The 14597-nt window shown below is 46.9% G+C and overlaps 1 protein-coding gene across 1 annotated transcript in view; it reads right to left on the bottom strand.

Moving 5' to 3' along the window:
• Window positions 1-1218: 1218 nt before the first annotated feature.
• Window positions 1219-14597, bottom strand: part of ADRA1D (adrenoceptor alpha 1D) — a 48052-nt gene continuing 34673 nt past the window's right edge. The window contains exon 2 of the mRNA XM_064712009.1: window positions 1219-5483. Coding sequence (XP_064568079.1) covers window positions 4915-5483 — 569 coding nt within the window. The 3' untranslated portion in view covers window positions 1219-4914. The remainder of the gene's footprint in view (window positions 5484-14597) is intronic.

Genomic DNA, 14597 nt, shown 5'->3' with positions numbered 1-14597 from the left:
CAGAGCCTGGCTCATTCTGAGTCCCCTCTCTGAATTCTGAAATTCAGAAGGGATAGAGGGAAAAAAAAAAACCAAAACGCCAGCAGTGAAATATCCCTTGAAATATCCTCCCAGCTGACAGCAATTGCTGCCTCAGGGATTTCTCAGCTCAGAGATTATATAAATGTTTCCAACTGCCCTTGATGGGTTTATCTGTCACCAAGGCACATAATTGCTGCTCTAACCCCTACAGACAGATGCAATATCTCGTGGTGATGAGTTCCCCCTTTCAAAAATGAGCCATGAGAAGAATTACCTGGCTCACTGGGTTCATTTTGATAATTGGGTTTGATGTCACTTAGTTCTTGTACCAGGAGAGGCAGTGAACACTCACTCACTTCTTGTCTTCTCCCCAGCACTGCTGGTTTTACAGACCTGGATGATTCTCAGTCATCAGAGTGCCATTTGATTTAAATGTTCCCTGGATGGAAACTGCCCCGTAGCTTTGGTCCATTCTAAATCCATTCTACCCTTTTTGAACTGAATGATCCCAAAAGCAAACAGGAGTCAAATTACTCATATTCAGAGGTGCAAAGATATTTTCAAGGTAATTCTCAATCTCTTCCAGTCTCCATTTCTTCCCCCAAATAATTTTCACCTCTGGTTGCTATCAAATATTGATCCAGTGTTTTCATGCTAGATCTCCTTTAGATTTTACCTTTTTCCTTTCCCTTCCCAATCTCAGATATGCATCATATAGATAAGAATTCCAAAATTGTTTGGGTGGGAAAGGACCTTAAAGCTCATCTCATTCCACCCCTACCATGGGCAGGGACACCTTCCACTATCCCAGGGTGCTCCAAGCCCTGTCCAACCTGGCCTTGGGCACTTCCAGGGATCCAGGGACAGCCACAGCTTCTCTGGGCACCCTGGGCCAGGGCCTCACCAGAAAGGCTGGGAAGAATTTTTTCCTAATATCTAATCCAAACCTGCTCTCTAGATGTGTCTGGTGCAATCTCTTCATGCCTGTGTGTCAAGAAACTGAGAGTGTCCTCTCCTGACTTTCTTTTATCATTAATTCTTCCAACTGGGAAAGATTATCCCTGTGAAATTGCAAAAAAAATGTCAGAGAAATAAGCAAGAGTGGATAATTTTCAGGCTTTTCTTCCTCCCTCCTTTATCCCCTATGACCCTTGTTTTAAAAATCAGACACAGCAACAATTTACAGCAACGTTTTAGACAGGTTTGTGCATGTATTTGGTACAAACAAACAAAAATATGTGCATTCTGTTTCATAGAGCTTACATCAATCTGGCAGAAACCTGAAACACAAAACAGAATTACTCCGGCTAATAAATACATCTGGGGATGAAAAATAAAAATCTATACATAAAAAATTCCAACGTTCTGCTAAAGAAAATGTACACTTATATACACACTGTAAACAATAGTAATGCAACCCAGCTGCAGCCCAGCTCAGGCTGACAGGGACCTTCCTTCCCTCGTGGACCTGGGAGAGTCCAGTGACACAAAATCTCATTTTCCACCCCCAACCCTTGGTTCCGTGGAGCAGCAAGGTCTGGGAATGCAATTGTGACACGGAGCCAGTGCAATGAGGTGGGATCTGATGGATAACTGAGGTGCAGGTGCTTTGGGAAATGGCCTGCCTGGAAAACCTGCTGGAACAGGGCCATTCCCTCAGCCAGTCACACCCTTGTGGATCCAGGGAAATCTGTGGGATTGGACTGAATTTAACTCCTGAAAGTTTGAGCCCCTCTTTCCAAACTTTGGAGGGCTTGGAAATCAGGGGATTCAAGGAGAAATGCTCAATTCCAGACACTCAGGTCATATTTCATGCAAGATTTTCCTTCCTCCCTGCCAGCAAAGACAGCCCTGTCTCCTCTAAAGGAAGCTCTGCATGAGCAGCCTCAGAGTCCAGTCCTGGCACAGCTTCTGATGCAAGATGCCAAATGAAAGCAGGGTGAAAACCAAGAATTTTGCCTGAATGCAGCACAGCAGAGCTCAAGGCTTTCCTGCAGCTCCTTCCAGGGCATCTCTTGGGGCCAGATCAAATACAGTGAGTAACTGAGCCAGAATTTGGGCATTCATGTGTGTGTGTGTGCCATGTGTGTGCTTAAATTGACTTTATTTTCTCCCTTGTAGGTCTGTAAAGACTTGGGATGGACAGGCAGCAAAACTCCAGACTAATCCTTTTTTCCTTCTCAAAAAGCTTTCAAGGAGCTGGAGGCTGTAATTATAAATATTTCAATACTGGGGAAAAGAAAAAAAAAAGAAAAAATATATTGAAAAGATCAGGGAGAAGTGTAAGCAGTAATACCAGCTCATCTATGGGAATGCACTGCTTGCCAGCATTTGCTAAATATTCATTTATAGAGGGATGTTTGCCCATTTGTAGGAGAATGCCTGGTATTTTGGAAATGACACATTTATATAAACACAGCGAAGTGTGTCTGTCTGTCTGTCTGTCTGTCTGGTCAAGGGTATCCTCTCCCTGCTCCCTTCTGTGCCACATCCTCAGTGCTTCCCATCAGGATCCCAAAAACACCTAGGAAACCAGTGGCAGCTGCAGTCCTCACACTAAAAAATGACTTTTTGTGCCACCCCATCATCACTGTAAGGTCTCAATTCCCTTCAGAGCCAAATAAACAGGGGAAAAATTATTTCCCCACAGAAGCTCCCATTTCTTCCCATTTTATTTCCCCACAGAGCTGGCAACCTCAGGCTGGTTTTGCAGAGCTGGGGAACATGCAGGTGGTTGTGAGTCTGAGTTCAGTGTAAGTGCTGGGATTTGCTGCTGGGAGGAAAATATCTGGACAAAATCTGCTGGTATTTGTGCAATAATTGGTCCAGTTTGTCCTGCAGCAAGTCAAGGGTGTTGAGACAGGGCCAACTCCAGATATCTTGTCCCAATATGCACTGTACAAAAAAGTTAAAAAATAAAAAAAAAATCCAACTTGCCTCCTGTTCCGTTTTCCTTTAATGCAAATCAGAACATCAGAAAGAAAGGTGACATTCTCCTTGCTGTGCCTGGCAGCCTTTAATCTTCCCACCCTTAGTGGAATGAGCTGGATGTGCTGCAGGCACTTCCATGAAAGGGTTTGAGGGGCAGTGCTGGTGTGGAGCAGTTTCCACCCAGGACACATTCAGTGCCTGTTTCCACCTCTCAGAACTTCCCATTCCTGTTTAGTTCCCTGGCTTGAGGCACTTCCCCTCAGATCCCTCCTCTGTCTCCACCACCTGCGTGTCTCCTGCTCACGGCTTAACCTGATGGTGGCTCCTTGGGGCTCGTTATCTGGAATTTGATTAAACCACTCTGAATTTTGTAACCAGTGCCTGCAATCCACGGCCAAGCAGAGTTTGGGTGACCATTTCCTGAGCTGCCTGGTCAAGGTGGGCTTGCCATGGCTTCAGACCCTGCAGTCTCCTGGAGGATGCCTTCCTGAGGGGTGCTCACACTCTGGGACTGTGAGCAGGGAAAACCCACTTTAATTGTCATTACTTTTGGCAAAACCAAGGCCATTGTTGGCAGCCACCAGAAGCTGGATGCATGAAGCATGTGGGAAGTCCCTTGGGAGAAGGATCATGAGCATGACCCTGAGTGGGGAGATCATCTCTCTACTTGAGTGAGCTCCAGCTGCACCTCAGCTCCACTTCAGCTTGGGCTCTGTGGGCAGTGGAAATGCAAACTTCCCAACTCAGCCATCCCACCTTTCCTGAGCCACAGCACAGGCTGGCTGAGGACACTCATCACAGAATCACAGAATCATTATGGTTGGAAAAGACCTCTTGGAATCCAACCATCAACCGAGCACCACCCATTCACCATTAAACCACCTCCTCCAGGGCCACATTCACACGTCTTTTGAACGCTTCCAGGGATGGTGACTCCACCACTGCCCTGGGAAGCCTGGTCCAGTGCCTGGCCACCCTTTGAGTGAAGAAATTCTTCCTAATATTCAGCCTCAATCTTCCCTGGCACAACTTGAGGCTGTTTCCTGTTGTCCTGAGCGAAGCCTCTGGGATGCATTTTTTTATCCTGCTTTTTTTGAGAAAAACAACGAGAGCAAAGAAGGGGACCGGAAGGTTTTGGGGTGACTGACACCAAAAGGAGCTGGTTTCTCTGTGTGTCACAGATGGATGTTCACTAAAGCAAGGTGGGTTGCAAGTGTGAAATGCAAAATGCTTCACAGGATGGAATTAGAGGAGAGAGACCTGCACACCCCCTGGCAACAGTGCACACATCTGGAATACTCCTCTGGCCTAAAACCAGGTGATGTGGGAGGGCCAAAGCTGTGGCCACTGCAGAGATGATGACTGAGAGCTGGGATCCCTCCACCTTGCTTGCGAATACCCCAGCCTGCTCTCCCTCCAAAGCCAAGGCCTCATCTGGATGTCCCGTTCAGGACCTCCAGGATCCCAACCCACCCACATAAAGGATCAGCTGCCAGCTCCTGCTTGGCAGGGCCCTTCCTGGCTGCTGCCTCTGGATGGAGACATGACCACATGTACTAAGGCAGGGTTGGCAACTTTTGGGATTCAACCTTTCCATTAGGTTTCACTGTGGTGTTTTTAAGGCAAAGGAGACATCCTGGTTTCCCTTAATTGCACAGCTTCTTCCAAAGCCAAAGACAGCCATCCACCAGAGGAGACAGCTCTTGCCCTAAGGTCATATCCACACCTTCTCCTCCTGCTGCGGCTTGTTAGAATGGGATATGCCATTGGCTCTAATTTGAGGAACCCACAACCCCACAGAAGGGGCTGAGCTCCACGTGGGGGACGCTTGGACAACCTTTGGGCAACTGCATTTAATACCTGATCGCTGCTTCCAGCCTGCCTGACAGACCCACAGGTGGTATCCCTCCATGTTTATTCTGGATACCTCTAAAGAAACCATCGACAGCTGCCCCAGAGGCCTCAAATATCTGTTTCTCTCAGCCCACAGCAGTCTGTTAAGTCATGGGTTTGGTAGTCGATGGTTTCTGTGAAATCATGAGGGATCCCAATCGAGACAGACTCCACCTCTGTCTTGTAGGTGGCTGTGGCCCCCCCTTTGCTGGATCCCCCCCGGATTTTGTTGGAAAGGCTGTTCATCTTCTCCTTCAGCTGGGTGGATGCCGGCTTCTGGAAAGGCGTCAGCATCTTCCAGCCCTTGAAGCTGAGCGTTCGCCTCTTACTGCCCCTCTCCTGGAAGGAGGAGTTAAATATGAAGGAGCTGTTCAGGGTGTTAATCCTGGGCCGTAGGTCGGTCTCTGAGTCCTGCACTGAGCTGTTGATGGAGGCCCCTCTCCAGTGGTGGTCGTAGACCCTCCAGATGGGCCGGCGCCGCCGGCGGCACTGGCACTTGAGCAGCCGGATGAACGCGCGCTTGAACTCCTTGCTGGAGCACGGGTAGATGATGGGGTTCACGCAGCTGTTGAAGTATCCCAGCCAGAAGATGATCTTGAAGACGATTTCCGAGGGCTTCAGGGACGGGAAGAAAGAGCCTTGGGAGAGATTGAAAGGAACATGGTTAGAGAGAGTGGAAGGATGCGGCGGAGTAACGCAATAAGGTGTCATGGGTTGACAAGGAGGTGAGTTTTCTTGGGAAGTTATAGCCAGGTTTTGCTGGAACCAGTTCTCTGAGCTTCCTGGAGGATGGTTTTCCTCCAGAAGAAAGAGTCTTGGATAAGATTGAAAGGAACATGGTTAGAGAGAGTGGAAGAATACAATGGAGTAAGGTGATAAAGTGTCATGGCTTGACAAGGAAGTTGACAAGGAGTTTTCTTGGGAAGTTATAGCCAGGCTTTGGCTGGAACCTGTCACAGATATCTTTTATAAAAAATCCTTTCCTTAGGATTTTTCCTCCTGAGAAGCTGAGAGGCCTCAGGAACAAAATGTAAACAATGGTTATCTGCTGCTGTGGAATGCAACAGGTGCATCTGTGATTGGCCCATGTGGGATGTTTGTCACAGTCCAGCTGGCTCGGACAGAGAGTCAGAGCCACAAGCCTTTGTTATCATTCTTTCCTATTCTATTCTTAGCTAGCCTTCTGATGAAATCCTTTCTTCTATTCTTTTAGTATATTTTTAATATAATATATATCATAAAATAATAAATCAAACCTTCTGAAAGGAGTCAGATCCTCATCTCTTCCCTTGTCTTAAGACCCCTGTGAACACGGTCACAGAAACCAGTTCTCTGAGCTTCCTGGGGGATGGTTTTCCTCCAGCAAACAGCCCAGGGAGCTTTTAATGTAGTGTCAGTGACAAAGCTGGTGGTTAATCCAGTATGGAAGAGGGGAGATGTGTAGAAAAGGCTGATGGTGTGGTGGTGGTGAGACCCTGGAACATGTTTTCCAGAGAAACTGTATCTCCTCACCCTTGGAACTAAGGCCAGGTTAGATGGGGTTTGGAGCAACCTGGCCTAGTGGAATGTGACTTTCAGGTAATTTACTGCCTCCAGACTTATGGACTTCAGCATAAAAGTACGGCCACAGCCCTGTCACCTGCACTAAGAGGAGAGTAACACCCTTTCACCTCCTCCTCTTGTGTATTTTGGGTCATCAGTGTCACACACCCTCTGTTCAGATTCTGTGCTGATGCTAAGGGGGGGCTCAGATAATATCCACTGCCCCAGAGCTTGTCCTTGATACTTTAAAACACTTTTGTCCACCCCATCCCTCCTTAGGTTTTTGCAGATTTTCCCGGTGTTTTTCTCGGTGAAAAAGCTGGAGATAAATTTTTTTTTGAGCCAGAAGATGTCAGTGTTGCTCCCACATGGCCTCAGAACAGCATTCCCCACTTGGATCTGAAATAACTTTCTGACTCAGCCTTAATTTCTTTTAATTTTAGCTCCAGATGACAAATCATGCCACCATGTGACTGAGCGTTAATTTGTATTTTAGTAAATAACATTAACTCCAGATATCATTATTATTTTCCCCGGCGCTCCTAAGCCTGGTGTCAAAACAGTAAAACAGGTGCCAGGAGCCAGAAATTCATGACTGACACTACATAAATTCTCCCCAGGCTGTTTGCTGGAGGAAAACCATCCTCCAGGAAGCTCAGAGAACTGGTTCCAGCAAAGCTTTTGTACACCCATCCCTAAAAAGTGGAGACTTTTCAGCCAGACTCAACATTAGGTACGTGGGCAGCTCCACCACGGCTATGTGGGAGAGCACAGACACATCCCAGCATTTTGGGAAGGCAAAGCAGATTAAATATCTTCTGAAGGCCCACCCAAGGCAGGCAGGAGCTCAGGCTGGCTGTCAGTGTGTGCTGAAGGGGGCATGGAATGAGGACAGTGAGCAGGACTGACATCTCTGTGCTGGGAAGACTCAGGGCCTTCCTGGAAATGAAGGCATTGGCAGCTGAATGAGCAGCTGCTGGTGGTGGCTTTGAATGGAGCAACGATCATGGAATGGGTTGGGTTGGAATGGACCTGAAAAATCATCTCATCCCAAATCCCCTGCTATGAGCAGGGACACCTTCCACTATCCCAGGTTGCTCCAAGCCCTGTCCAACCTGGCCTTGGACATTGCCAGGGATCCAGGGGCAGCCACAGCTGCTCTGGGCACCCTGGCCGGGGCTCAGCACCCTCACAGGGAACAATTCCTTCCCAATATTCCCATCTAACCCTGCTCTGCCAGTCTGAAGCCATTCCCCCTCATCTGTCACTCCATGCCCCCATAAATTATCTCTCTCCACCTTCCCTGTCAGCTCCCTTAACACAGGGCTCAGTTCTGTGGGCAGTGACCCCACCTTTGTTGTTCCAGATAAAAGGAGTTTATTCTCCTGGGGACAGTGCTGAGATTTCCATGTTGGCTCTGGGCTGCTGGGTTCACCAGTTTTGATTTTAACTCCACCCTGAGTGACAGCCAGGAGCTCTGAACCACCCCAGTGCTGCTGGGACCATCCCCCTTTGCCTTCCACACAACATCTCCAGTCTTCACCCCACCATGGCTGTACTTTCTCCCTTTTTCACTGTGCCCCCATCCCACCCCTCTGGACCTACAGGAACCATGGATGTGCCTGGGAAGATGAAGCACTTCACTGAACATGCAACCCTGCTTATTGCCTTGTCAGGGAGAGGTTTCCTGCCTCAGTTTCCCCACAGAGAAAGGCTAATGACCAGGAACTCCCCACAGTGTTGCTGTGAACCCTGTTTGTGTGCTCTGGGTTCTCAGAGGAGCTGCAGCTCTGTGGAGCATTTTGTTTTTAGCCTCAAGAGAGAGGAAAAGAAAACAAAAAACTATGGTAACAAAGCAAATAAAAGAAGGGTCTCTTTTTAAATTCAGCTGGTAATTACTGCTTGAGCCAGGCTACTTAAGAGATTGGTGCTTGCCTAAACAGCCTGATGGTTGCTAAAATAATAATTTCTATCTGGTGTTTAGCACTTCAGGGCACAATGCAGTTTCTGTACTACGTGCTTTGTCTTTTGCATCCAGATAGAAAACACAAATTGAAAAGGAAAAGAAGCCATAAATTCTCTGAATTTCAACTCTGGCTGGTTTTCACCCAGCGAGAACCTTGTGTACATATGAAGACAAGGGGCTCATTAGCATCCTCATTACCATGCAAATTAGCGTGCCCCTCGAAGGGACGTGTCCTGAGTGCAGCCACAGTTCCCTCATTTCCTCACCCTGGGATGAACAGAACCGGGCAGGGAATCCCCAGAACAGCTCCTCTGCACATGCTGGAGCATCAGAATCTTCTGATGGGCACTGGAAGGCTGAACATATGAGGATTTGAGAGTTTTTTTTAAGGAATGAGTAAAAAATCTAAGAAATCAGCTCTTGCTTTAATGTACTCAAATAAGCAACAACACTTTGAGGGAGTTTGGGCTGGGCTTTGTGACATTTTCTATATAAATAAGTGAAAGTCAGTACTGAGTGATGGACCCTCAGGAAACACAGAAGGATGTGTCCAAGGTCCAGAAATGTAAGTAAAAGATCAGGAATAGCAACACAGAGTGAAGCACCAGCACTTCAGTCTGTTATCTTGGTGTAAGAGTAATTTTTGGTGATCTGGCCCCAAAAGCATCAAGGCCAGTACAGGGCAACATCAAAGAATAGGAAACATGATTTCCATAGGATCTGTGTCACAATCCAATAGGAAACCTGGTCTTGTTTAAAGAGGAGCTTTTGCTGAGCACTCAAAATGAGCCCTCTGGGCATCCAGCTCAACACCTCAATGGGTGAGGGAGGAGGGGTTGGTGACATCCACCTTAGGGACAACCATCAGGATTTATAATAAAAAATAATGCTGAGGTCTTAACAGTCCAACTGGGGACTTTATCCCTTCCATCATTTTATAAAAAGATCATCCCACATCTTGCAAGATCTGAATCTGACAGAGCTGGCTCAGGGCAAGGGCAGTATGTCCTGTTGTAACCCTAAATAATTCCTGTTGTGACCCTAAATAATTGTCTTCAGGACCATTCAGAAATTAAGAAGGCTGCAGGTGAGCTCAGGAAAAGCCTGCTTGCAGCTTGCAAAGTGACTGAAGTTACAGACTAAGCATGATCTGAAGATTGAACTTCAGTTTTTGGTGATGTAGAAGTTGAGCCAATAAGGTATGTGCTCATAACATTTTAAATTTCTTTTCATTGTTACTTGTTAATGTGTTACTTGTTAAATTTTTTTTAATTGTTACTTGTTAATGCTCACATTTGGGGAAAATCAGGCAGGTAAAAATCTCTGGAACCATAGTGGGCATAATTCCCAAAACTGTGACACTCTGTGGTGGGTGGCAGTGGACGCAATCTGCCCTCCATGTATCCAAACACATTTCCCATTTTTTTAGGTTGTTTGAGCTGACACAATCTCATGATCTCTCCTCGCCTGCCCTTCTCCACCCTGCCCTCCCCATGACTCACTGGAAGGTGATATCACTTGGATTGTTCAGAGCTGCTGGTCCCAGTGTTCAGAGCTCAAAAAAATAAAGCAAAACAAGGAAAAAAAAAATAAGACCAATGCACCAATGCAAATGGAGCCAGTCCAATCTAAATTCTGGCCCTGGCTCCGAGTGTACAGCCAGAATTCATGAGCAGGCTTAGCTGGCAAGGGCATCTTTGCTGTAAAAGGTCCCTGCTTTGCAGCATGTCCTGAATAGTCCATGGAGCAGGAATGCTGCAGACATGGGAGAGGTGGGAAGAACAAAGGGACAAAGTCATGTCCCAGTGCTGCCCCAACTTAGAAATGCAAGGACCAGCAGGACTGCTCAACACTGATGAAGGTGTTGCTGTTGCTTGGTGTGGGCTTTGTATCAGGAATGGGCTTGCAAATAAATAGCTTTTGGAGAGCTGGGCCTTACAGGTGCCATCACAGGAGAGGAGAGGTGAAACCTCCCACAGGAGGTGGCAGGTGAACAGCTAAGAAGAGGACATGGCTCATCTCACAGCAGGTTGCTCAGCTGTGGATGTCCCTGCAAGCAGGAGGTAAAAATTGATTGGCCAAACTCGTGGAAAACTAACAAAAAAAAATTAACAATGTGTGAACCACTGTTTCTGAGCTAGGAAGCTCCAGAAATCCATTTGTAGGATTAGAACTGTGGTGGGGACAGGTGTGCCATCACCTCAGCTTCTCCTGGATGTGCCTCAAAGGTTCAAAAGGGGATTGAGAACTGCCTTGGGAGATATCAGAGCAGCAGGTCAGAACTGCAGCTGGTAAAGCCCTGGCATAGGATGTACCACAGCTGCTCACTGCGGGTCCTCCTGGCCAAAGGAAGCCAGAGAATCATGGCATGGTTTGGGTTGGGAGGGATCATAAAGCCCACTTAATTCCACACCTCCCACTATCCCAGGGTACTCCAAGCCCTGTCCAAGCTGGTCTTGGACACTTCCAGGGATCCAGGAGCAGCCACAGCTTCTCTGGGCACCCTGTGCCAGGGCCTGCCCACTCATGCTCAAAAACCTTTCATTGTATCCAACCTAAATTCACCCTCACTCTCTTCCTTCTTTTTTTTCCTGACTCTCACAAAGTAAATGATAAGAACCATGAGCTGTCCCTTTCTGCTCAATCCCCAGCTTGCATCTCCTTTCCAGCTCCTTCCTAGGCCCCCATGATGGACAACCTCCCTGGAGCAGCTGCCAAGCTGTGGGAGAAGGGTCTGGATTTCAGCAAGGACTTCTCCCAGTGGTGGGACTCAGATTCTGACTGCTCCTTCCTGACCTTCTCCTCTGTTCTCTATCAGCCCCCTCCACTGGGTATTTGTAGGCCTACCAGGGTCCCTAGAGGGTTAACACCTCCTTGGTGTGCCTTGGAGTGCTCAGGGAGTTCACTGCCCTGCTAGGAGGGATCCAAGAGCTGCTTGGCCTGGGGAGGAGGACAGCGTGTTCACAGCCACTCCAGCATTTTCCCTGGAGGACGATGGCATTGGGATATCGGGTGGAATTCCTCAGGCCTGTCAGCCCTCCAGCCAACCCCATAAACAATGTCACAGATAAGCAGCAGCTTCCCCATGAAAGCCCCAGTGAGCTGCCTGCTTGTCTCCCTGCTGCCTGTGAGTCCAATTTCTGCATCCTGGTCTGGCCCAAAGAGAAGCAGGGAGGAGCCACCACTGCCCTGACCACTGCTGACCTTCCAGGCAGTGTTTTGTCCCAGGTCATGGTTGGAAAGATGCTCCTGGAGAGCCCCTGGCCATGCCAAACCTGGTGTGTGGGGAGGGAGGGAAGCTTTAGGTGTGATGGAGATCAGGGAAACCTTTGTCTGGCAGATTGCAAAAGGGAGGAGAAACCAGTCAAGGGCTCTGAAAAACACCACCACTCTCAAGCAGGATCTCAGATTTGATGTCTGGGTTGGTTTGTGTGCCAACAGGAGTAGGATAAGGAATCAGAGCCTTGCTCTGGTCATTCACCATCAAATTCATGGCCCCCAAACCTATCTTCCAGCATTTAGGTGCATCCTGGTCTGGCCCAAAGAGAAGCAGGGAGGAGCCACCACTCCCCTGACCACTGCTGACCTTCCAGGCAGTGTTTTGTCCCAGATCATGGTTGGAGAGGAGCTCCTGGAGAGGCCCTGGCAATGCCAAACCTGGTGTGTGGGCCCTGCTGGGCAGGGAGGGAAGATTTAGGTGTGGTGGAGATCAAGGAAACTTTTGTCTGGCAGATTGCAAAGGGAGGAGAAACCAGTCAAGGGCTCTGAAAAACACCAACACTCTCAAGCAGCATCTCAAATTTGAGGCCTGAGTGTGGCTTGTTGTCGCCACATTTCTCTTCCCAGAGAAAAGCAAGGCAGAATTCTTCCCAAGAATATTTCTGAGATTCCCATTCTCTGAACCTCAGAGGAAGGAAAAACAATTCTTATCATTTGCTGTGCCTGTGTTTGTGCAAAATATGAAGATCATTTACCCAAAGTGATGGTGTTTTGTTTCCCTGGCCTACCAGGGCCTATCTCAGCTGACAGTCACCAAAGTCAGAGCAGTCGTGTGCAGAGTTAAGTACTTAGCAAATCCAGTTTTGATATAATGTAACATAATGTAATATAGTATAAAATAATAGAGTATAATAAAGTAATTAATTAACCTTCTAATAAGATGGAGTCAAATGCATCCTTCTCTCCCCTTGTCGGGGATCCCTGCAAATACTATAGTTTGTGTGTCAGCAAGAGGAGGATAAGGAATCAGAGCCTTGCTCTGGTCATTCTCTGTCAAATCCAGGGCTCCCAAACCTGTCTCCCAACATTTAGGAGTATGGTCCTAGTGATGTCCCCAAAACTTTTCTCTAAGGTGCTGCACATCAGTAGGACATTTACCAAAATTGCCCTTTATTCCCCTCAAATATTGGAGATGATCTCAGAGTAATCCTGGAAATTTGGACCACTGGTGGGAGTAATTGGTGTGAGGATGTTTATGAGGCATCCAATTTCCTCAAAATTGTGGCTTTTGTGTGAATCACCTGAGTTCAGGCACCTGAGCAGGTCCTGGAGCTCCTCTCACAGTCACTGTCTTAGAGGGCAAATTTTGTGATGAGAGTGGGGTGATCTATCTCATCCTGAGTGTAAGCCACAGGGCAGATGGATCACAGCAGTTTCAGATGACTGGACTCAGACTCCTGGCTCATCACATCATCCAAGGTTACTCCTGATGGATTTCACCCTCAATGTCATGATCATCTGGTGGTCTGATGCTCTCTGAGAAGTTGCCAAAGCTTCCCACGCACCAATTTCTCCCCTGTGTGGGACAGGACTTTGATCACAGGGAGAGTTTCACCAGTGGAAGGTGAAGTGAAAAGCCACGCAGGTTTCTCTACACTGAAGCCACACAGGTTTCTCTACACTGAAGCCACACAGGTTCCTCTACACTGTTCCCTGACAGAAACTTCACAACTAATTTCAAGAATTGTGAATACTGCTAATTTGCTTAGCGTGGTCCAGCCAGACCCCTCTAGATGAATTTGGCCCAGGAACAATTTACTCCAGAGCCCATCCTCAAAAAAAAATAAAAGGAATTGGCTTTGCAGCCCCCCAACATTGCCCCAGCAGACTGTGCTCCCTTAACCACCTCCAGATGCCCTGGTGCCACATCACAGGGCAGGGAATGCAAAGCTTCTGCTCCACGCTGCAGATCCAGGCTGGTGGGCTGCCACACAGCCCCCCTGCTCTGACAGAGACCCTGAACTTCACAAAACAGGAATTACACTGTGGGACCATGGGGGCACTGCATGGGGCACAGAACAGGCTTTGGGCAAGATCCTGTGAAGTATTTACTCTACTCTGCTCTGCTCTACAGATCTTGCTCCAGGGCTTGAGATCATAAACTGGCTTTTTTTCCCTTTTTTTTTCTTTTTTTTTTTTTTGACATATAGCTGCTCTTAGTTTGATTCCTGAGCAAGCTGAACTTTGTAATTTGCTGAATATTATTGGGAATGTGATTTTTTGATACGAGGTGAGGGGGACTTAGAGTTTTAAAATATCCTAATATATATGAAACAAAATAGAAGTTTTAGAGCAGAAACCACTTCTTTACTTTATTCCTTCTTCTTCATAAATTTAAGTAATAATTTAAAGTAATATTTAAAGTAATATTTTGTAATTAGACAAAAAAGTCCACATTTCAGACTTCAAGTAATTAGTTATTAAGTTAAAAGTAAAAATAATTTATGTGTCATTTCTCAATTAAATAGTTTAACCTTAAAGGACTTGATAAGAAAAAATAGTTAACCATTTTGTACCTTGTTAATAAAAGACTAGAGAACTCACTGCTGTGAAAATATAACATAGATAAGAAATAATAAACACCTAAGTCTAAACACAAACGATCATCTCAAGTACCTTCAATCCCAGCCTCAACAAAAGTAAAAAAAAGAAATGCTGTTTAACATCTCCTAAGTGAGCTGGATGATGGGATCAGGTGTATCCTGGTGAATTTTCCTGATGATACTGATGCCTTGTGAAGGCTGATCTACAACAAGAGACTAGACAGAGCTAAAGAATAAAGTAGGGATTTATTAGGAGGCCTCAATGGATGCACCTTGGGCAGCACAAGAGCCCAGCCAGGGCTGCACCCAAGATGAACCAAAATGGTCACAAAATGGACACCTGGTCATTGGGTCTCTCACTTTTATCTGTTTTGGTCTATTTGCATATTGGAGTTCATTGTTCAATTCCAGCTTTAGCCCAT

Source organism: Zonotrichia leucophrys, chromosome 4 (assembly GCF_028769735.1).
Source record: "Zonotrichia leucophrys gambelii isolate GWCS_2022_RI chromosome 4, RI_Zleu_2.0, whole genome shotgun sequence".
NCBI classification, from domain to species: domain Eukaryota; kingdom Metazoa; phylum Chordata; class Aves; order Passeriformes; family Passerellidae; genus Zonotrichia; species Zonotrichia leucophrys.
This window is presented reverse-complemented; position numbering and strand designations above follow the sequence as displayed.